Source organism: Bactrocera latifrons, unplaced genomic scaffold, assembly GCF_001853355.1.
Source record: "Bactrocera latifrons isolate USDA-ARS-PBARC rearing strain unplaced genomic scaffold, ASM185335v1 scaffold_643, whole genome shotgun sequence".
NCBI classification, from domain to species: Eukaryota; Metazoa; Arthropoda; class Insecta; order Diptera; family Tephritidae; genus Bactrocera; species Bactrocera latifrons.
In genome coordinates this window covers 62677-88658 of record NW_017537316.1, presented here as the reverse complement: position 1 = coordinate 88658, position 25982 = coordinate 62677, and the positions used below count along the sequence as shown (strand labels likewise).

At 33.0% G+C, this 25982-nt stretch overlaps 1 protein-coding gene across 3 annotated transcripts in view; it reads right to left on the bottom strand.

Annotated features, from left to right (window-relative positions):
- Positions 1-1237: 1237 nt before the first annotated feature.
- Positions 1238-25982, bottom strand: part of LOC108975410 — an 82378-nt gene continuing 57633 nt past the window's right edge. For all 3 annotated transcript variants that reach the window (XM_018943881.1, XM_018943880.1, XM_018943883.1), the window contains exons 2-7: positions 13819-14795; positions 11177-11303; positions 7053-7173; positions 5772-5848; positions 3342-3723; positions 1238-3274 (exon numbers count right to left, since the gene is read on the bottom strand). In XM_018943881.1, coding sequence (XP_018799426.1) covers positions 1567-3274; positions 3342-3723; positions 5772-5848; positions 7053-7173; positions 11177-11303; positions 13819-14649 — 3246 coding nt within the window. In that variant the 5' untranslated portion in view covers positions 14650-14795 and the 3' untranslated portion in view covers positions 1238-1566. The remainder of the gene's footprint in view (positions 3275-3341; positions 3724-5771; positions 5849-7052; positions 7174-11176; positions 11304-13818; positions 14796-25982) is intronic.

Below are 25982 nucleotides of genomic sequence, written 5' to 3'. Positions count from 1 at the left end.
TAAAAATATACATATAATGATAATTTCAAAGTAAACTTAGTGCCCACTAATTAGTATGTATTTGAATTTRTGTTATGCTTTTAAGCTCAGCAGAGAAGCATTGTTTTTATCTGAACATTTACGACTTAGTTTTTCATAATTTTTTTTGTAATGCAAAAATGTTTATGCGTGAAGTGCTGATCCAAGTTTCGATCAACAACCGATTTTCAAAAACAATTACTGCACTAAGTAATGCTCAAAGTTCTTAATTTTGCACAATATCTCACTTTCTTGAGTACCATTGAAAGCAGGATACAACTATTTTTTTTTAATTTTTTGATATTTTACATCATTTTCGATTTGCAGAGGAAGACATTTATTGTGCAAGGTGTGTTACTTCACGATTGGTTGTTGACAACAATCATTGCTTGTTGTTAGTTAATCAAATGACATGGTACATTTTGACAGTCAACTGCAATTTCAGTTTAGCGAAATCATCGCTAAACAAATAATGCTCAATATMCAAAGGTTTCATAATGAAAAACTCCTCTTTTTACGAAATCCAATTTYATTTCATATTCTATCAATACTGCATTAATAATTTATTCTGCACAAACTAAGTTTGCATACGTTCAGCCGACAGTAATTTTCATTGCAGCGCTAATTYTTGCAAGTATTTAAGTTTGCCGATTAATTGCATTAGTCAATGTTTGGATTTTGAAACTTTTATCAGGTTGATATAGAATATGAATATGTATGTATTTATGTATTATTTATTTTAAAGTTGTTATAATGCAAATGGTAAAAATTTTGTTATTAAAAATTTTAATATTTCAGATATATTTGTATTGCGTTTTTAATTTTTGCTTAAAACGCTTCCAAATTATACGTTTATAATTTTTTTTGTTAATGTGATTTTATAAAAATTTAAACGTTGTCAATAAGTAGCCATTTTACAAAATATATATAAGTTTTTTTAATTATGTTTTCGAATTTTTTACGATTTTTGTTTAGTTGCCCTCATAATATGCCCCTACGCCAATAGCACTTTAAAATTGTTAATTTAAAAAAGCTTAATTACGTGGATATATTGCTGCCAAACGCTGTGCGCGTCACTTCAATTTTCACTCCCTTTCACTCTATTTCTCTCTCGGTTGCACGGTTCTCAAAATCCAATTACTCCATAAACATTTTTCCTATAATTTGTAGTTATTAATTTCTATTTTACACTTAAATGTAGTTGTTCAAACGCTCCCTACAGACGGTCACACACGTTTCGCTGTTTTTGTTTTTCCAAAAATTTCCATTCACGCCGCATACTCAGTCAATTGTGCAATGGTGGGGGCTTGTGGAGGGCTAGTTTTGTCTAGGCTGGTTGCGTTGCTGCCGCGTATATACCCTCTACGTTGTATTTGTAATTGTTGGTGGATTTGTATTTCAGTGTGTGAAATAAATACGCGTAAGGTCTCCGCTCGAAGCGTTTTTCAAACTTCTGACGTTTTGCTTACACTGGTTCAGCGTGTAGAGGTGCAAATCGGCACATAACCAATTAAATGTTGCATGCTGTTTTATGCGTGCACAGCACGCTTATACGCAGACCTCTTCGGTAAGAATATCGTTGAGTAAGCGATTTAAGCTGTCTAGCCCCGTTAGAAAACCACCATCTGGTCCATGATGTACGGGAGTGCTGGTGGTTGCCTGCTGCAGCAATCCGCCACCGTTGCGCGGCACGAATGCTGTGTGCGCAAAGTCAATRAGACGCACATCTACAAGGCATCGTGCATCTTCGGTAGTTGCGGATGCTTGACAGCCTGCGATATCCAGGGATTTGGAGGCATGTTGTAAAGTTAGCCGCGTCGCTGTGGCTTTCTTTTTGCTTACATTATTGCTGTGGTTGTTGCTCCTGCTCGTATTGTGTATCTCCTGTATGCCAGCGAGCAGTGTGTTCTTGATTTTATCTACTGTGCTCTCAGTGCCGGATGTTGTTGAGGTCGGCGTCATGAGCGGCGTTTTCACCGGCGATGCGTTGACGGACGTCGGTGTMGACGACACTGGTGCAGCACTACTGCTACTCCCTGCGCCCGTAACTACGCTGCTTAGACTCAGTGTTGTTGTTGATTTTTTCGCTTGCGAAGACGTCGATATAGCGTCTTTTTTATTATCGCTGGCTGTCACTTCATCCTCATCGTCGGCGTCTTTGCAACGCAGACGTTTAACTGCACCGCGCACTGATTTCAGAGAGGACGCAGTCGAGGAGGTGGGGGAAGAGTTGGCAACGGATGCAGATARTTTTCCAACACTTCCCGGCGGCAGCGGTGGTGTAGAACACGCAGATGAGGCGAGCGTGTGCGGTAGACGCGCTGTTGTTGTTGCTGACATAAGCGGCATTTCGGCCGTTTGCGTCAAAGGCGAAATATCGAAGGATTCTTGCTGAGATTTGTAACGCTTCAGCATCACCTCTGTTTGACCAATTATGCTGCTATCATAATCAGAGCTGGCCTCGTCCGAACTGTTATCGCCCGTTTGGCGACCACTGGTGACCGCTTTGATTTGTTCAGAAAGCCCGGAGAAGTCATCACTGCTATTGCTGCTATAGTTCATCCAAGAGTCGCCCGAGTGCGGTGAAGATGTCGAAACGCTTGGCATGGGTGGTTCGGGATCGAGGAATACTGTGTCTTCGGATATTGGAATGAATGGCGGATTARTGTTACTGCCACCGGTGGACATAGCATTATTGCTATCTGTACTTAATCCTGCTATTGATGGTGGTGGCATGGATACTGCATCATTAATAGTATTGGCAGCTGTAGCTGATGCAGCTGAGTCCTCATCAAAGCCGCGCACTGGTGTTACTACATCTGCGAAGCCACGCGATCTCTCCAGAGTTGCCTCTGTCAAACCGCGTTTGCGACGTGTGGCAGGGAGATTCAGACCGGCTGCGTTCGTAGAATCATTTGAGGCATCAGCATCATAACAGCATGGATCACCGCCGGTGCTGCTATTGGTCGCCGATGCATTACCGCTATCCGCTGCAACCATATGCAGGTCATCATCCTCTGTTTCGTGTAGCTCCAGTTCATCACCACCATCATGACCGGCAGTGTCATCATCGGCATCTACTACATCTTCATCGTCATCGTCGATGTCATCATCATCAATACTGTTATCAGGATGATAGTCGAAAGTAGCGGACTTTGTAGCTGACTTCGGCGTGGTAGGTGTAAGCCACTCCTCAACATCCATGGGATGAGCCTGTGGATTTTCCTCATAGCCCTCATAAACAATGAGTAGTGAACTAGAAATGTGAAGCATAAAGTTTAGTAAAAATATAATATAAAATAGAATTCATTCTCCCCACTCACCACGAGTAGAACCGGTAACTGGATTGTTTTTCGATAACACGACGCAATTGTAGCAAACGCTGTACAATTTTCTTGATAACGCGTGTACGCAATCGATAGCCATTGTAGAAAAAGTCATGCAAAGCCTGCTTGAAGCCACTCTCATCCAACTCGCGTCCCCAATATTTGTCGCGCTTGGCATATTGATCGATATGCGCCTGATAGGTTTGCATGCCACAAAGGCGTACACCTAACGATGCCGAGGTGCTAGCCGCACACTTGGCCATTTGTTTGCAGCGCTTCTCCGCCGAGGCATCATCACCATGCTGACGTGTGCCCATTTTCAAGTCCAAAATACATGGATTACGAAATTGCGAAGTGATGTTCTCGAGCATAAGGAAATCTGCAAAGAGATTTATGTTTGGAAAAATAATGAAAATGGTTAATAAATGTATTACATTAAAAAATAAAAATGAATATATTTTATTAAGTAGAAATTCCACACACATTATCTTCATTAGAAACAGAATATACATATGTATGTGAGTAAATGAGCGGAGGGCAGACAATTGAAATAGAAAAGAAAAATACGGAAAATTCCTTCTTATGTTCGTTGGTCACCTCAAAAGCTAATTTTTCACAAACGCTGTTAAAGTTTGCCCAGTAAGCGACGTTGTGTCAAATTACGCTGAGCTAAGCAGAAAGACTATGAGCCTTTGGTAGCCACGTAAATGCACTATTTTTATTTTTAGATCTTTCACGTGCCCTTCGTCAATCGATTGCCTGTAAAAATCACATTCTCATCACATGTTAGGAAACCTAGTTACAAATGTAGAAGACTTACTGATGGATGAATATCAGAGAACAGCAAAGACCCTTACATACTATAATACGACAAGTCAACTAAAAAATACTCTCTAAATCGAACTTGACTAGCCTTTGGTCCTAGGTAAAAACATTTGCTTATAATGGTATAACCTTCTCATGTTCGCGTGCAATTTTATCTCCATATGATTTACMTTAATCTCTTTCTCTTTGTTTATGACGCGAAAAGTCTATCTGACGATTTTTATGCTTGGCTCAAGGCACTCATGTCGCGTTCCTCGTAGCAGATTTTTCAGYTTCGAAAACAGAAAAGTCACAGGGAGCCGAATCTGGCGAATACTGTGGTTGAGCGATGACTCTCGCTTCGTATTGAGTGGATTCAACTGGTTAAAGTTGCGTAATACATAAGGAATTAAAGAAACATATTCGAATATTAGGAATCTGTCAGGCAGTCGAAACCGTGATTAGTCATCGATAAAATTTCGCAAACCGCACTGTCGTAATGACACCTCTTTCTATACAAAAAAGAATCTAGAAACTTGAAAGACAAGAGTAGAACACCTGGTCCGCGTAACCGGAATGATTTGTTTTACAAGATTTGAAAATTTAAAAATTGGAWTTAGAATGGAGTAAATTTATTGATCAATGTGATCATAGCTCAAATCGTCATAAAAAGAAACCTGAAGTTTTTGCGAATATTCTTTATTCACTTATATGAAGAAAACTTCCTCCAATCCTTTCTTCCAAATCCATTAGTTATCCAATTGGTGACCACCAAAACGAAAATAAAAAACTCAGCCTATTTACCTAGTCAACACAAAAACATGCAACTCAATGACGACAGATGATCTAATGAATATGAATTATTATTAATTAACTGCTTCAACTATTTGATCCCCCTTTATCAAAAAAGTTACCTTAATTGTTTCAAAATTATATAATATATAAAAAAAGTAATTTTATTTAAAATAAAAAATCATATGCCGAAATCGAAAAACACTACTCTAACAAGGTATCCTTAGCGACGATGTAAAAACTTCCCAATTTTGTAAAAAGCCACAATATTAATTTAGATATTATTAAAATTTTTTAACAAATGTGTTGTATCAATCTAAAATTGATCATAAATCGAATTAAACATATGTTACAGACTGATCATTACATATATGTATATGGGACCGTAGAGAGAAAAACGGTGTCCGGAGATAATTGTAATGGATTAATGGAGAAAAAATCTGCAAAGTATCGTTGCAGAGAATCCGGTTCTCCTGAGAACTCCGAGTCTGTGAGGAACAGTACATTATAATGGTTTGAAAAGGAGTTCGTCCTACAACGAGAGCTGCGATATAACCAAAGCATCAGTTTAATCCGAATATGAATCTAATGAAATTATGAATTTGAACAGGATATTTTGATGACTGATGGCGTTGACAAAATACGAGTTCCGTTAAATTGATGGCATACGAACATTAACTTTGAAGTTAGACTTGTGGCTATTGAATGCATTTAAAATATGCATGACATGTGAAATATGAAATTTTTGTTGACAAAAAATTAGTGTTGTTGAATGTTTGGTTGGTTATTTGGTCGCAAGTGGCCACACCAATTTCTTCTATGGATACTAACATTGCTTATTTGTGTTGTCTAATTGCGAAATACTTTTTATAACATCGGCAGCATTTCCATTCTTATGAACTTTCATCCTGTAAGAGAAAAGAAGAAAAATAAACCTTGTAGGCATTAAAAATTGCATAAACGAAACGTTGTTTTTTGTTTAATTTTATWTTTTATTTTTTAAATATACTATACACATTTTAATAATTAATAAATAAATATTACATATTGTTGAATAAACAAATGTGAAAGAAGATGCTTTARTTTTTTTTTACCTATGTAAATTATTACAACTACAAAATGACATTCTTCCTACCTATGTAAGATAACAACTCTAACTCTAAAAATCTAATGATGCACTTATTAAGTACGATAGAATATGACTTGCAATACATTGTATACATTTCTATGCAACGAGTTTGTGTGTCGATAATGGAGGCATTACAGATCGCTGCCTTGTATTCCGCTCTAGGCTCCCAGCTCATCGTCAACAGCAGCGCTCGGCCATGCTTTGCGTTAGCGGCTATTCGGTCGGCGTTTCGCTACTGGCTGGCAAGGAGTCGAGTGGCTATGTGCGGTGCGGTGCAGTGCGGCTCCAGTGTTTTGTAGGGATGGGGGCAGCAGCGAGTTAAAGGCGTCCAAACAGGCGCACGTTTGTTCGTTTGCYTGCTCGCTCATTTATTTCACTGGGGGGCGGCGATTTGTTTGGCTTTTGAGCTTGTTACCTTATTTTTGTTTTATTACGACTGCGTGCTTGAGTTTGAACACACGGTTTTATATCAAACAACAATATTGCTCAATGTGAATTGGTTGATGGTGGTCGTCGTTAATGGCGGCCTAAAAGAAATATAGGGGGACATGGAAACATGTTTTGTGCTTTGGATAGGTTCATACGAATTTCATTATTTAATTAGTCTTCGTTATGAATTTATCACAAGAATTTGTTAAAACATATTTTGTAATTTATAAACAAAGATTTATTTACAAAAATAATGTTTTATTTTTCAATTCATACCCGCAAAAGTTAGCTCGCTATGGAGAGTTTGGTATCACGTACACAAATCTGTATATTTTTTTGTTTTTGCAACACGCGCACACGCAAACATAAATTGAAAGTAATTTCTTTATATCTAAAATAAAAGCAAAAATTCATTGCCATATTTGTTTGTTGGGTCATTTGACATGTATAGTTTTGATGTATGTTTGTATTAATATAGAGCAATAAATATGTAAAATGTTTTTCAATAAATTTTTGAAAAATTTGTTTTTTGTTTTATGAAGATTTTTACCTACCTTAGCACATCATCTCGTTTCCGTTTTGTGGTGCTCATTTTACGCACCGGCTCTTCGCGGAAACTCGGCGAGTACCGTTTTTCCAATTTTGCACCGCCCATTGTGGTCGCTTGCATCACGCCTACAAAAAATATGCATATAGAGAGAATTTGATGATTAGTTGTGAAACATTTTGTTTTTTGTAGGAATTACGTAATTCAATTAAATTAAAATAAATATATATTTAAAATTTCGCTTAACCTAAAAACGGACTAAATTGATATTCATACAAATGATTAATGTTATTATATACTGTTTTCTATTAGTATTTAGTAGAGAAAGATGTCAAGCTAGCAACTATCACAAATGTGATGGCGTGAAATTGAGGGTTAAAGTATTATGTTTAAATTTTTCGTATTTTTGTAATAATAGCATTTTAGGGACAAAACAAAATAATAATGAATATATATGTACATAATATGCAAAATAATCATTTCTTGACTATCTGGTTATCAAATGATATCAAATAATTATTTTTCTTACAATTTTTTAACGAAAAAAATTCTTGATGAATTGCTATGTTTGATATTTCACGTTTCGATAAATTTAATATTTATTATTTATTATATGTATTATCGCCAGTACAAAAATCGATAGAATTCAAATCTGAAAAATTTTTGGCGAAAGCATTAACATGAATTATTGTAACAAAAAAACCAAAAATAAAACAAAAGATATAAATTTAATTTGTATCTAATTTTATTTAAAACAAAATCGAATAAACAACATGAAATGTTCTTCGTAGATTATTCGAAGCCAAGCGACAAGTGATCTGTACAAACGTCGCGATTTATTCTTTAAGGAAATTCTCATGTAAATTTGTATATTATTTATTTTTATTATTAATATCTATTTAAATCACTTATTAAGCTTCCTACCTCCTTAACTTGTTGAAAGCATTTATAGTGTTTATTTCTAGAATCGTACAAGAGGATTTTAATTTAGGGAGTAAATAAATGAGCTTGAGTGAAAATCACTCTAAGTAAAATTATGTGAAAAAACTACAAATTGGAAACTGCAACGCGCTTTTTATGAAGGGATATGTGGTTCATATCTAAGTATAATAAATTCAATAAAAGTAAGAAAAAAATAGTTTGAAAAGACATCTTGATGCCACATACGCAGGATTTAAAGTACTCTTGGAGAAGTAATGGAATCCAATGAGTAATTAGGTAAATAATTATGAAACTTGGAATTTTTCTTTTTTTGCAAAATGTTTAATATTTATCTCTCATTTAACAAAATTCTGCTTTACCTAAACAAAATAAGTATTATATAGTTTATATTTATATACTAATTTCATTGTAATTAAAATCGATACACGTATTAATAAACGATTTAAAGATCGGGATAAAATCTTTATACAAACCCTTCCGTAGTGAAATCGTGATATACCCGTCGACTTCGTCTTCGTCATAGTCATCGACTTATTGCATAAATAAAGCAATAGCACGATTAGAGTCAGACTGATTTCGCTATGCAGAGTTATGTACATTTGTTTATATAGATAAGAGGAGCGATGTGCTTTTATGTCACACATTGGTTTCAGTTACATTTCGATTTCGGTTTGTGGGGTTGCGCGGAAGCGTTCCTCAGTTTTCAGATTCATTGTTTTATTGTTTGTGTAGGTTGCCTTGTACAACAACAAATCGCGGCCGACGACGACGACGACATGCTTTCACTGAATCATAATATATAAATAAAGAAAAAAACACAACAACTTTGGTTTGCTCTTTGATAAAAAAGAAAACAGGTTTTGAGGATATTACGCTACAACGAGTTTCCCGAGCCCCCAGTAGTTCCAGATGAGCCCCAAAAATGTATTCACGCGCTCGCATTCKCAATCACTTTAACGCTCTCTCGCTATCATTGCTTGCACATATCACTGCACTGATTCAATGTTCATTTCTCTGCTGGCGCGCACATTTTCTACGTATCTTCGAGCCATGCAACGAGGCTACACAGGTACGGGAAGTAAAAGCAGACCAAAAAAATCATTTCAACGTACATCCTCGTGTGCCTTAACCGACTCACACAGCCAGGCATTTCTTTTTAAACAAATTTGGTGGTGAGAGTTGTAAGCACACAAGGATTTTAATAATCATACAGTGAGTAGATGTTTGTTTGTGAAAAGTTAAATGAAGTAAAGTAGATAGTTAACTATGATAAAAGTGTCAATATATTGTATATATAACCTCTTAAAAATTACTTAAACAAAGCTAGGGCAAATATAGTGCTTGGAAGTTTTAATAAAGCATATACATATATTTAAGTTATTAATTATAAATTTTGTTGTATTTAATTTAAAATTCAGCATTTTTTTGCCGTAACTTTATTTTATTTGATAAACATGTATAACCGTTTTTAATACGCGTAATATTCAAAGTATGCATGAAAATTTTTTAACCATAACTTTTTCTATTCTTATTTTGTTTATCTTGTATTTGCACTTACCCTTGAAGCACTTATAACTGTTACTAAATCTAAATATGCATTACTACGGAAAGTTGAATTCACTTGAATCACGTAATTTATCTTACAGACATTTTTGCATACAGTTCAAACATATATTTGATCTGTAAATAGGAATACAAAAACAATTTCATGCTTATTGTACTTAAACAATTATTTAAAAATTGTAATTGTACGATTTACAGATTAAAAATGTTCACTAACAATATTGTAAAAATACACAGGGTTTGTTGTGGTTTCTTGCTGAGCTTAAATTTTGCAGYATACGCGGTAAACAAATTTGCACACAGTGGATAACTCAGCTGAAAGTCATGGGGTTTTAATGTTGACGTTCGCCAGTTCATGTGTTGAATATTGATGTAAAAACTCTTAATGTTTATATGAACTTTATGTGTAGAATTTTGATACACATAGGAGTAGATTGTGATAGAAAGAAATCCATATTAAAATGTGAAGCTACTGGTGTAATTTGAAACCCTGTGTATTCTCTCAGTGTTAAAACAAATGTCTCTAAAAGTTGTTACTTAAATACAAAGAAGCCTTTAATACATTTTGCATATTTTTTTTATCAAATTGTTTTTTTTTTTGTTGTTTTTATTTGTTTATGCTTAATTTTTTCATATTGTTTTAGTAACAAATACATTTGTTTTAATATTTGTCTAAGTCACTTTTCTAAAGTTTTTTTATTGTTGTATGTAAGTCTTTATTTTATTAGTTTGCACCATAATAGCAGATTACAATTTTTTATAATAAATATTTAGCTAACTACATAAGAGTATAGCCTATATAATGCAATATATATTACTCTCTCGTATAATAAGATTTGTATTTATATAGCATATTACTCGTATCACAGCTTATAAAAATGGAAATATATGCCTAATATAAATTAATAACTCGAATGCATGTTATAATTAGATTTTAAACTGCCATATTTACAAAATGTCTCCTGGCTTTCTTTAAAGTGCTAAAAGTAAACAAAAAAAGGAATAGAGAAACATAAAAATCACGCACAGAGATGAAGAGATGAGTGAAGAGCTGGTTGGTTAATGATTTCAATTATATTGTTCGATTTGTACTTGATGTCGTAGACAGTAATTGATACTTGATATGAGGTGCTGAAAGGAGTTTACACGAGCAGACAAACATACGTGTATGGTATATGCAAATCTACATAATGATAAACAATTCAATTTTATACTTGTACTATGCACAATTCACTGTTATCGCTATATGGCATGGTAATTGTGCCACATTACTTTTGCAGCCACTATTTGCACAATTTCAACTCCATCCATTTTATTTTAATTATTTTATTTTGTGTTATTATTTTTAAATGTTGACATATAATAGGCATTTAAATCTAACCTTGTTTAAAATGCATTACATAGCGATAATAAATTCACTAAATTATATTAAAATATTTACTTTTTACTTTTYCCTTTAGTGATATTTATTTTTATTTTTATATGCAAAACATTAAATGATTTAAATGAATGCAATCTGATAGCTATAAAACAAATTTCGATAAACATATTTTAGTTCTTACTTTTCTATTTTTCCTGTCTTCGAATATTTGTATGTGTACAACTAATAAGTGGCCGTCTGCTTACCTTTGTATTTGGGCACAAACTTCTGTACATCGTGCGGAATGTTTTGATAAAAGTCCAATTCACGCAAATTCAATGGCTTTATGACAGTCGATTGATTCAACAGTAGAAGACGTGTGTGGCCACCGACCTGAAATATGGAGCGAAAAGCGTACACATTAATTTAAATACTAATCATAATTCAGATTGTTGGCACGGAATTATCGAATATGAAAAATAATGTCGATTTATAAAAATATGTATTGAACAATTTGTAAGGCTTAGCAAAAAGCAAAGTTCATACTAACTAAACATCAAAGTTACCATTAAAATAACTYAATTATTTTCGAAATATATGTAATATAAGTGCACACGTTATATAACATACAATAATATGTAAGATTAAATAATACTAAAAATATTTTCTCAGCTGCTCATACTCATAAGTGTGAATATTTTTTTTTATAATTAAAATTGAAAGACTGCGTAAATTATCGGAAACATTCCAACCATATGACGTCAATTACAAATATTCCTGTCGAAAAATGTGACATTTTTGTGTAAGGAATGTATGCAATAAAATCCATGTTCACAAACCTACTATATGAATATCTGTAATAAGAGGTTGAGCAATTTGCCAGATTTTTCAATATATGCATGCACGTGTGAACAAGTAATATAACTGTCTATACATTTCTGCGGACATATTACAAGGCTTTCAAGGAAAGGTATGMAACACAAGATATTCGTTACTTCCTGTATTCTATATGAAGTTAGGTTATGTTAATCTAATATGTAATAAGCATAGATCAATTTTGGTCCGTTGCGTTAATAGATGGCGTTCAGTTTTTAGGTTCAAGMTTCATCCTTTAGGATAGCTGCGCTTGACGCGAATTTTAACAGTCTCTGCGGTCTCACTATCAATTCCTCCTCCAGTGCATTATACCATGAGGACCCCAGATGYTTACAGCGTAGTCTTGCCAATGCGGGACAAGTGCACAAGAGATGCTCCACTGTTTCCCYGGTGCTTAGCTCTACAACTATCCTGTATTACGTTTCAGARATATCATATTTACGCATGCCATGTACAGCCACTTTGACTTAAACAATCGAACTTTGCAACCGATTTTAAATAATAAAAAATGCACATGCAATAATTTTTAAGGTAATTGGCCTAAAATCTATTTAACTGGACCATCAAAGAAATGACTTTTTTTCAGCTACTGCGTTCAATGACTTTCAAAGAAAAATAACAAACAATCTGATTTTTACCACACGTTTGTGCATATAATGTACAGAGTAAATATTTTCCATAAAACAAGAAAACCAAACGATCAACAAAGTGGCAGAAAAATGAGCGAACGCGTGCATAAAACTGTTACCAAAAATAAAAATATTAAATACGCTGTCTTCTTACTTTATTTTCAATACATACAGCTATAAATAAAATAACGATAAATCGATAAAGGAGGGAGCAATGAAAATGCGAAGAGATATGACACAGATAATCCAAACGATATCGCATATATTTCCTCTTGATATATGTGCATACAAATATCACACGGAGAATTTAGCCTGCGCCGATCTTTAAAATATTATATATGGATTTATTTATAGCACGCTACTTTTTTCTCTGCTAAGGTAATTACAAATTGTGCGAAGCTTTTTGACTGCACATATTTTTTCTAATAATTCTATTGTTTACTTTAGTGGGTTGCAAAAAAGATTATAATTATTTTAAAATGTTATAAATTAAAATTTATATTTAGTTCAAAATAAATACTAATTTCAGCAAAGCCTTTGAAAGCCTCGTTCAGCGCAGGTGTGTACGCGCGCCTTAACATGTTACCGCGAGAACAAAACAAAAAATACTTTGAACTTGACCGATTTGGCTGATTCAACAGCTGTCTATTTCTTTCTTAATTTTTCACATTTTATTTTTKCAATGTGTGTGCACATGATTTCTATTCTTAAATATATTTAGCTTCAAATAAAAGTGACTTATTTCTTTCGCCACAAAAATAATTATTTTGCGGACAGGAAGTGATTTGGGTTAATTTATAAATATATGCATTATTTATAAAGATACCTGAGTTTACGTTATTTATTTATTAAAATTTACTTATTATATATATTTTGCTAAAAAAAATTAGTTTCGCACTTTTAGATTTCAATAAAATTACAAAAAAATATTTGCTTGTGATTGTGCGATAATTTTCGATAACAAAGTTTATTGATCGATTTGCCAAAATGACGTAAGAAAGTGATTAAATACAATACAAGGAATTTGAGGCAAGATAACATCAATAAAAAAGAAATTATACAAATTGTGGCTTTAAAYTCTTTTTATCAATGAAACGACAATCTAAATGAATGATGAACTCATAAATCATACATGTACAAATAGGTGTGGGAAGCACCTGTAATCAATTCTTCAAACTGTTTTTTATGTGTTCATGAACTCATTCAGTATACTACTAGTATATAAATAACAATAGCTCTAGCTTAACAGCTGGGATTTAGAATCCCCCGATTTAGAGGTTAAAATGGGTATGTTGTACCCATGTGTTTTCTTGATCTTGAGGACCTCTCTATCCATACATTTAACCCCTAAATCGGGGTATGCTATTCTAAAATTTACCAYATAAAGTTCCTTATAAACATACCTGATTGGAGAGCGGCTGCAGTGCGACTTCATCCTCACTTTCCAGAAGATCCTTACTCAGCTGTGGCAGCAGGAAATTATTAGCTGCGGCCGTTGATCCTCTGTTGTTGCTGTTATTAGCGCCGTGTTCCGCTGGTGCAGACGGCGTGGATGGTGCATTCGTACAGCTGCCAACATTACCGACACACGAATCGGAACGTTGACGATCCAAATACTGATGCAAAGCAGCTGTCGCCGAGGCAAGCGGGTGTGCTTGTGTTGGCAACGATTGCTGCTGCTTTAACTGTTGCGTAGGTTGTTGTTGCAGTTGCTGATAGGCGGTATTATCAAAAACATCAAGCACTGTTGACTTAATAGGGGTCGAACAGTGGCTGTTACTGCGACTGTTACTGCTCACRGACAATTGCTGCAAATTGGCTGTAACCAAAGTGCTGCTCGCCACATGTTGCGGTGAGTTAGTTAACAAATGTTGCTGCTGTTGTTGTTGTACAGCTGTGAGAGTACTGCTCAGCAATATTGTTGCATCTGGTGTGCCGCTGCCAAATTGAATGGGCGATAGTTGACCTAATGTAGGTGCAATTTCACCAATATGTTGTTGTCGTTGTTGTTGTTGCAATTGTAATTGCAATTCAAGACGTTGYTGCTCATTTTGCTGCTGTTGTACGTGAATTTGCTGTACATGTTGTTGCTGTTGCTGTTGTTGATGATGATGGTGCTGGCGTTGGCTGTGGCTATGGGCATGCAAAGTGGTCTGTTGTATTGTTGGAACATGTTGATGATATGACGTACAGTCAGAATCTCCCATGCCCCAATCCCCCAAGAAATATACCATTCCCTTCGGCGTAAAACAGTGTAAATCCAGCTACTTTGGCGCTAACCGTAGCAAAGACGGAATTGTTGTTCTTTTACAATTTCCTTGTGTCAAGTTAATTTTAGAGGTCTGTATTTCACACCCTCTATTTTTCTTTTATGTTATATCTGCAATGAGAGAGAAATAAARAATTATTATTAACAAGATTATTAATCATTCACACAACTACATATAAAATCATTGTTGATATGTATTAAAATTGCAACTGCACACATTCGTTCAACAAAATAAATATTTAGTTGTCCAAAACATAGGGCACGATAGAACTTAGGTCGCGGTGCAAACCTCATTTATTTATCTAAATAAAACTTGTATWTTGTAAATCCAAATATACATACAYACATATAATGGCTMMGTCAGGCCCAGATAATATCAACATATTATAAGTTAATGCGCCTATAGATATGCATTGAATTCATCATATTCTTTAGCATCTTCAAATTCATTCATCTTATTAAAAATGCATACACAGGCCTTGAGTTGAGCACACAGTGTACAATCTCAGCTGTGTAAACACTTCCACAACCTCGTTGCCTATAACCGTGCAACAACAACACAACAAGTACGAGTGCACTTGCCAGCTTCCCAAGGATTTGTATCAAGTGCATGTGCACTCATATTATGTCCTTCCTACCTGGCCTGCGTACACACCCACGCGACACAGCCACAACTCTCAACCCTTAGCATGCAGCCAGCTGTCAAGACGTACAACCRAAATTAATGCTGATGCCGTTGAAGGTCGTCCACGAGAGTTTTATAGTAAATAAACGTAACTGTCTATGCCAAAACGGCGCATGGCAATGTCAAATAGCTGTCTGTGTAGAGAGTAAGAGGAAGTGATAAATATTCAGCGTTTTGGGAAACTAAATTACCTTATGATAATGTGCATATTTGCAGCAAATAATAACAACAAACGGTATTTTACCTGGAAATATGAGTAAAATATTCATTACCATCTCCTAAAGACAATATTATTTTTGTGGCTTGTGGAAATTTAGGTCAGGTCACATTAAAGTTTTATAAAGATACATTTGCATGAACATGTAATGGTAAAATGTGAACTAACAATTGAAATGGGGAAATTTTATTATCGCCTATTTTATGCTGATGAAAGAAGAGTGTTTATAGCATGTTAGCTTGGAAAGCCTTAAGAGAACTTATTTTTACGTTTACTTTCGGTACGAGTATAATTTATGTTGAAAATTTAAAAGAAATCATTGGTAACCACATACATATAAATGCTTAGTATAAAGTGGTTCCAATGGAGGCGTGTTAAAATTAATGGAAACTAAGAGCAAGGTATGACGTTATAATCCATTAATGAAAATATTAATTTTGTAAACTAATAAGAAGAAATCAGTACCTAAATTTAAAGTATTTTTTAAAACAAATTATATCTTTTAAGAAACGGTTATCAATAACATAAATTTGTATATAAATAAGAAAAAACAACCGAATAAAAAATAAAGAAAGGGACCACAAACGACGCCATATTTTTCCCGCTCTTTTGACATTTCTCTTCAGTAAGGTTTGCCATTTCATCATAGAAACATATATGATTCAACAACGAATCGAAATTATTAAAATTTATTTCSGAAATTCGGAGTYAGTGGCCTCAAMATTTAACTGAGACCCTGCCCACATTTCATTCTGGATGTTATAACCTTCATGGCAAACTTAATATACCCTGTGTAAGTATAAAAATGATTCATCTAAGTATTAGTTGCGATTACTTCATTTCGAGAGCAATAAGAAAGTGATAAAAAATAATTAAACAATTTCCTGTTTTTGCTATACCGGAAAATCAATCACATTGTGGTTGGTCAAAATGATGTAAGCCAGCAAATAAATTGCGACCATAAAATTTAGTGCACACGTACATATATATTGCATTCATATACACATACACATATTAATATGGCTATATTAAGCGCTCATAACGTAATAGGTGTAAGAGCGTAGGTTCTAGTTGTTTAACTGTTCAAAGCTTTCATCGCGTAAATTAACAGATGATAACGTCATAGAAGCGTTGGGTGAATAATAGCTTATATCTATAATATATAAATAAGATATAGTTCACGCCAATAATAAATACTCAGGCAAACAACATTACACTATAAGTGAATATCGACTACTTTCCAGGYAATTGAGATGGCTCTTGTCATTTTGTATATACTACCGATCACTATCAAGCTTTGATATACATATGTAGTACGTTAAAATGTCAAACTCTAGTAGTTATTCTACTCTATTTTGCAAATTTGGAAGTTTAATATGATGAATAACAGATTCATTTCCCTCGACCACTCGACCTTTCTTCGGTCTAYAGGTTCCTGAGAACTTGCAAGAAGATACGATGTTTTCGAACTAAATTTTCTTCAGCAATGAGGCCMATTTCTCACTCAATGRGTATRYAAAAAAGCGAAATTGMMGCATTTGGRACGATGAGTAACCTTAAGAGTTTCAAAMGATGYCATTTTCTCCAGAAAAAACAATGATTTGGTGTAGTTTGTGAGCCGGTGGAATTTTTCTTCAAAAATGATGCCATTGAGAACGTAACCGTCAATGGGGACCATTATCGCCTAATAATAACCGACTATTTGATGCCTAAAACTTACCACTTTATTGAGACAATTCGAAAATTGGACTCAACAGATAAAGAGCTAATATTCAAAAAATAAATATCAAAGAATGTTCTTTCGAATGATAATAAACATTCCCCATTAAACTTKAAGTTTCTGTTTTTTCTTTAAAAAAGTRGAAAACCTCRAAATCGRGCACCCTTTATAARTAAATATATAAATATCCTACTCTAATGAGGCCAACGAGTATTTGGCATTGAAACRCCGATTTTGTTGTGCAAGTAAAAAATATAAAAAATCACCAAAAACATACTGACATACATTTCATATCAGCTGATGTGCATAGGAATTGAGTTGTCTATGGTAAAATCTAAATAATCACCAAATTYCATACTTCATGCTAATTAAGTTCAAATGGGTTCATTAGCACGACTACATATAAATTACTTATTATAGCTGTKTAGATAATAATATGAATGTGCTTGTATTTTTCCCTCTCACTTGATAAGCAAAAAAGAATGAATAATACAAATTATTGAAGAAAAATAAAAAAATATACAATAGCACAAAATTAAATCTGTTTGTGTTGCTTAATAAGGGAAATTTACCAAATATTTTATGCTATTACTTAAACCAGTAAATAAGGTGCTACAAAACATAAACAGCTTACAATATTACACTCAATTCATATTATTCGTTTATGCTTGTCAACTGTCAGGTGACAACAACATTTTGCAAACAGAATAGTGGTGTAGAATGGCATTCCAAATAATAATCGATAGAATTATATTGACATGATCTGGATAATTTATTTTCAACAAGAGTAATTATGCCGTTTTAAGAAGCCCGCCTCCAAAGTGGAAATAATTTACACATCTGCTTATGTTTTTGAAATCTTTATAAAATGGTTCAACGAGGGATATTTTGAATTTTTACGTCGAAATATATACAAAAATGTATGAAAACGTTTTATATGTTAAACATATTTAAATTCGTATTTCTCGAAAGATATTCATCCTAATCCGCAGCTACATTTTGAGGTTACTTATACTAACTTCAAAYCGATATGTCTTACTAGAATTGTATATTGTTAAAAATCCAATTAGCTGTTTTCAATATACCTTTAACCTCAGCATATTTCCAAGATTGTCGTTCTCTAGAATCTAAATATTGTTTATCTCGTAAATTGTGGGTACCGTACGTAATCTCATAAGCTCGAATACTTTAGAGTTTAGTGTATGTACATACATGCAAAAACATATTGCTATATTAGAATTTGTTCTACTAATCTGGCCATATGCTTAAGTCGTACATTATGTAAATTTGAACTTACAAAACGTGCCGTTATAASACTTAACATTTGTGTTTATTGATTCGAATTATCAGCAGAAAGTGCGCAGAAGCACGTCGTATTTTTGCGCTAATGTAGGCAATTAAAAACGATGACTATCGTGTTGACTCGAGTGAAATGGTTTGCGCAATTTAAATGCTGTTTACATTTTACACTTTTACTTTTGAGGATTTTCATAAATTTGACAAAAAAAAAGTATAGGTAAATTGAAGTTGAAATTTTCAATTCACAAAAAAATATCTAATAATTACATAATAATAATAATTTTTTGTATAATTATCATTTGCAATTATTTTTCAATTATGTGATTGTATCGAGATAAAAGGTAGATAATTTTTATAGTTTTTAATTTGAGCATTTTTCCAGCTAATGTGACCTCTAAATAAACTATTGACCTTTAGTAATAACCGAGAGCGTTGAAATATTCAGATTTAAATATGCTTCCAAAGATTTTTGATTCATGATTTCGAATTACATGACAAACAGATGCAAGTCAAGATTTCACAAGTTATTCACTGCGTGAAATGCGAAAAATATACGTACATACATATGTATGTATGGAATTAATTTGCCAGATCACATTAATTYCAATATCAAATCAATTATTAAAATGCGTAATTTCCTCAAACGYAATTATAATAAAAAATTACATATGCACATAGCAGCAGAGGAATACAAAATATATTTAACGCTTTTAAAATTAATGAAAATTGTTGGCTATTGAATGARATGTCATTATTTTCTAAATGAAATAGTCACTATGAGAGAGCTTAACGCAATCAAAATTAAATAAATGGAAATCTACTGCGGAAGTGTATGTGCAAAGATAAATAGGTAATGACGCTTTTTGCAATCAATACTGTACTCTATATATATGTATGTAAGTGCTTTCCAAATGGGACATACTACCATTAGTTTTATAAGCTCTTATTAACATTTTTACTAGGCGTATAAGTATAGTGAGTCATGCCAATAACAAAATAACATTTACTCACTAATAGTGTGAACACCTTGTTATAAAAAACAGTCAACTACAGTCGATAGTTATCGACTTTTAAATTTACGGATCTGTCTTAAAAAGGTTTCGTTAAATGAATCAATAATATTTWTCGAAAAGACATAACAGTTTGCATAAGAATTGCAGGAATAAAGGGATGTCCAAGTTAGCGTTTTTTTTATAACATTTTCCATTATGGTCAGATTGAACAAAATAATAATTTTTGCACATTTAAATTAAAACACCCAACATTTAGTACGAATAAAAATTACTATATAGTGGTTATTTATTATATGAATAAACTATTTAAAACTTTTTAAGTACATATATTAGAATAACTGACTTTTGACCTTTCAATACCCAATAAAAAGATTTAAGCTTGTTAGCTCTCATTCATTAAATGTTTTTAATCATTTTCCATTGAAAATAATACTATGATGCTTCAAATTACAAAACGTTTCATCAAATACCTTTAAATTTTACAAATTTATTTTATTTTCATTGCTTAACATTTTTTATAAGTGGTCTTGAACGATGCAACAAATCCCTATTTTTTTGGTAAGATTTCAATCTGGCGATCGCTCGTTTYCAATTGCTAAACGTCAAAACCTACTGAACTCGATTAGCTGTCAAAGTACAATAGGTTTTGACGTTTAGCAAGTGCGAGAGGAGTTGGACATCTCTTTATCTCTGAGAATTGTGTGATACAATATAGAAAAAAAATATGTTGAAATGTTAAAAATTGTAAGAAAGACTCGACGGATTAATGCTTAAAAATAATGATTCTACCGAATTTAAGCCACTCAGTGGTTATTAAAGAAAGCTAAAAATATTCCAGAATCACTGTTCCAAAATTTGCCGAACACATAGCAAAAAGAGTATCCACTCATAAAGCATTTTATTTCAGAATAAAACGAAAATTGAGTTTATAAATCGCTARAGAATATAAAGAAAAGGGGAAGTATGTTTGTAAAAACTCTTTTATCTCCAGCTCAGTCGAAGTGCAACATTTTTGGTAGAGATGGAAGAAACAAAGTTTGGAGAAAAACTAAGGCTAAGAAGGCACGAGGAGCTTAATACAATATTAATCCCAAGGCACGATAACGACAGCCTAATGGTTTGGAGAGCTGTTRCAGCCTTTGGAGTTGGAATTTATTTTACTGACTTTAATATGAATTGTTACAAGCAAATGTCTCTATTGCTATATAAGCTTTACTGGATAATTTGAATTTTGGTTCTATTTGAAAATTTAATACAATCGATCCCAAGGCAGCTTTTGGAAAATATAATATATGTATAATTTAAAATAAATACATAAATGCAGAGAATGTTTAACACTCCATAAAGAAGTTGCCACTTTTTAAGACAATGGAAATATTTTTTGTCATTTGTTTATTGATTTCCGATAAGACAATCTGTAAAATTTTGTGTCAATAAATTAATATATAAAGATATTATCAACAAAAAACACTAAACTGATTAAAAATCCGGTTCCCAAAGCAAGTTGTTTTTACGAAGGTAAAAGAAACTCGAGAGCTACATTTGACGAGCATGAGCAAGAGTGATATAGAAGTTAAACTGGAATTGAAACAACAATGTAATATGGTGTGGTCAAGTCTGTAAACTAACAGAAATATACTTCAATCTCTAAAGACAAATGGAAGTAAAAAGCATGAACAAACTAAACCTATTTTTATGGAAGTAAAAATGTGTTAAACAAGAAATAATCAAAAACATTTTAAATATTACAAACTGAAGAATAAAAATTAGCTTTACGAACATATATAAGAAAAACMAAAATGTGTAATAAAATAAGATCTAAATTAAATAAATAAATTTGTGCTTGAGCCTACATATGTGAAAAACAGGTCATCAAATGTAAACAGGTTGATTGTTTCGTTGGTTGATTTGTTAGTCTGTACGCTACGTGGCACAGACAAACAATTTATAACAGCTATTGACAGCGGAGTCGCGCCACAACGGCTGACGGCCAGGTTGCTAAGTAGGTCAACAAAATGAGGTAGCTACTAAGTGCTACAATCTCCCCTCCAAGGAATCAAAAGCCGGTAGTAAATTGGTATGGGATGTGGTAAATACACACATACATTTATGTACACACGATATGCACACATTATATAAATAAGAGGCAAATTTATTATTCCTTGTCACATGAGGTATACTAGGCACAAATAGTATGTACGAATGATTGCAAGCATTATATGTAGATACATGYGGATATATTTAGAACACGTTAGGAGAAATATCTGTTTAGATTTGGTTACTTACACCTGAGCTTAAAGATAAATAAATATTAGAATTTTAGCGATAATGATAATACTTGATTTCAATATCTGTCATTTCAAGTCATATATGATGTATAGGTAAAATTATCGATGAGTAAATTGTTACTGTTCACATAATCAATCAAAATTGTTATTTACGAAATGCACTCGTTTTAAGTATGCACTCGAACTTGATTTATTAAATTAACAACTGTTTAAATCTACTGACTAAAATTAAAGACCAAATATAAATGCAACTACATAAGTTGTTRCTGTCTCGAAAATAAGAACCACTTTCTACAGATATCTCACAGCTCTTAATGTGATTTTAAATTTAATGTCTGTAATGGAGCTGAAGGCCTCAGTAGCGAACGCTTTAACTTAGGGAATTAATTATTCATAATTAACTCTCTTGYAAATAAATAAAAATAAATAAATAAAAATAAATGTCTGTAATGGTTAATGAACTGTATCAAACAAAACAATAAGTTTGCCCAGACGTACTTATCATATATTTGTCAGTAYTAAAATTTGCCATCCACTCGTACATACATTTTTTGGAAATCTTTGAAATTGATACTTAAAAAKGAAATCCTTTAATAATCACAAGCGATGTAATTGACAAACGAAAAACAGCTGTTTCTGTCAACATATTATAGCAAGCACAAAAAGAAGTCTACTGAMGTGGGCTTTGAGAGACAAAACTGAAAGGTATAAATTGCAGCTACTTAAAGCGATACAAATTCGAGTATCCAGACAGTGGACAAAAGTGTCAATAAGCCAGGCGATAAACAAATTGAATAAACAGTAAGACACAATAAAGACAAGACATGAAATACTTAAAACAGGTTATCAAAGTGAAAAGTACTCAAAAGAGACATAAAATTAAATAAGACGGAAAAATAWGTCAACAGAAATCAGATTTGAATTATGTATATGTCGAAGATATGTAAAGCATGCTAAATAAGAGTAGCAAAACACAAAGTGATAATTAAATAAAGTAAGAATCATACATAATATGTTGGTTAAAGAAATGTCAGATAAATCAAACTCAAAGGCAAATAGGGGACAAAGATAATAAAAATATATTAATATATATGGTGGTATAACGGATGAAGAAAATGCTATATCATATGTAAAGCAAATAAAAATGAAAATTTGCAATGCTAAATAAGAGTAAAAGCACAATATTATAATTAAATAAAGTAAGAATTGAATATGTATGTTAAAGAAAAATCAGCTGATATTCAAATACTATTAGGGCTGTGCGAATACTCGAAATTTCCAATTATTCGACGCGAATCGAACCGAATTATTCGATCTGAGATTCGACCCGAATATTCGCATTATTCGAATAATTTTAATATTTGACTATTTCAAACACTGAGATTGAGACACTAGCGCCAGTAGTATCTGAATCTCGTTCATGCATCTGACGTATGTATGTATATCTGTCATTCGTGTTTCAAATATTAAAAAAATCAAACATTGGTAATTTTTCTTTAATTGAATAAATGCCTTCGCATAATTCTGAAGAGGAAAGTATGATTGTGGAAGTAGAACCTGAAGTTGGTGTGGGAGATGATAATGAGGTTGAGTCTTCAACACATCGGAGTCCTGCTTGGAATTTTCTTAAGCTCTGTACTGAAGGATACCGAWATGCAATATGTAATACTTACTCGAAAGTATTGAAATTACCAACACGTATGATGCTATTTATTTGTCAATTTCTATTATTTTCTAACKTATATATACCTATGTATATATCTATATCATTAATTATGTTTTCCTAGTTACTACGTTTATGAGTTTATGATTAATTATATTGTTCAAAATGTGTAAATCAATTTGAATTAAATAATAGTTTCATACTCTTTAATTTTGTACTGCAATAGAATAATCTATTTAAGATTTTACTTCTTCGAATATTTCGAATTGATCTAATTATTCGCATTATTCGAATAGTTCGAATAGTTCGACCAATTCGATATATTCGATATTTGGCTCGAATACGAATCGAATTCTAAGGATTCGGTTCGAATCGAACAAGATTAGCACACCCCTAAATACTATTGTGAGTTTGTGAGATAAACACACTCAAAGACACTTAGGAGACAAAGGTAAGAAAAATGTCGCGAGCAAGAGTTTTTCATTGGTACAAATGATTTAAAGAGGGGCGAGAACGCGTTGTCGAAGTACCACGTCCAAGACGGCCATCAACATATACTGATGACTAACACGCCAATATAATACAAGAATTGAATTGACGATTAACAGTCACAGATCTTACTGGCATCGTTGGAATATCAGAAGAATCACTGAAAACCATTTTGAAAGATGATATGAAAAGTGGAAGTACCTTCCAAAATCACTGAACTTTTATGAATGTGATACAATACTTTCCGACTACCAGGATGTCATGAAATGTATTATTACGGGCGATGAGTCTTCGGCCGAATATCGTTGCAAAGGTGAGATGAGACCGAAAAAACTACGTCAAAGCAGGTCAAAAATCAAGGTAATGTTGACAGCTTTCTTCGATTATCGAGATGTGGGGCTCTCCGAATTCTTTCCGACCGGCCAAACTGTCTATACTATTTGAGTCTTATGCGTCGTTGACGCTAAGGTATTCGTAAAAAGGAGCTGAATTTTGATCCGAAAACTCTTGGTTTTCGCACCACGATAATGTACTGTCGCATATATCATTGATTCTTTGTGAGTTTTTCGCTAAATTTATTACCAAAATAGTGCCGAAAACACCGTATCGCCTGATTTAGCTTCGTGCGACTTTCGATTATTCAGCAAATTCAAACGAACGCTCCACAGAAACCGTTTTGAGTCAATTGAAGACCTCAAACCTCAATTGCTACGTGCATTGAGGGCTATTCCGGGAATTGACTTTAACAACTATTTCGAGGATTAGAAAAAATGTTGCCACAAGTGCATTGTGGACAAGGGGGATTACTTTGAGGGGAACGATATAGATTTCGAAAAATAAATTAAGAATTTAAAAATTATGAACCTAGTCTTACTATTTTTTGGTCATAGCAGTAAACAACAGATGAAGAAAGTGCTAGTCAAAAGCAGTAATAGCTTTTGCAGAGAATGTCAGTTGTGGCAAGTTGAAGAGAGCGCAATATTTACATGCTTTTGAAAAATAATAAAACAATAATTGCTGATATTTACATTGATTTTCCAAAGTAAACTTGCATATCGGTTTATAATAATAATGAGTACATCATACTACCGCATAAATGCAAAGTCCAGTGTTTCGATGAGTGTGACACTTCCGAAAAAAACTAGACGTTATCAACTTAATTTATAAAAGACGCAAATTCACATATCACATAAACTAAAAACAATCATTACTTTCGTTTACGCRCCGAAATTGCGAGAAAAGGGAAATGTGAACTAAACAAAAGAGAAAAATTTGTTCGCGTACGCACATAAAATACAAAAGCGAAAAAGAAAAAAGCTGTCTATAAACGGAAATGCGCATATACTGTTGGAAAACACTTGACTATTTACTCGGCACACATATTTATRTACATATTTACACTGAAGAGCATAGGGAATATTATACTTAAAACACTAAGTGTATAAACTACTTATACGCTTAATAATTACCTAATTATTTCAAGAGTTCAAGTAATGTCTGCGCGCTAGACAATGCATATTCTACGAATTAAAATAAAGTACTTTGAATTAATATGTACCTTATTATTTGCAAATAACATTATTGCACCGGAAAACGTTAAATATATCTGAACCTATAATAACTTTAAAAATACAAAAACTTCATACAAGAACTTGATTTTGATTAATCAGTTTATATGCAATTATTATGTATACGCTATAGTAGTCCAATCTAAATATTTTCTTTGAAGATTTTTATGCTACCTAGGGTAATAATTCCTTCCAATTTTCGTGAAGATAAATCGTCAAATGAAAAAATTTARCATGCAAAAACTTGACTTTGAACGTTCAGTTAGTATGCTACAGTGGCAACTTGTTCGTAGGTTGTACCGTTGTCTTGGTTAAAAATATGTCAAGAAATGAAACAATTTATAATTTAAGGCTTT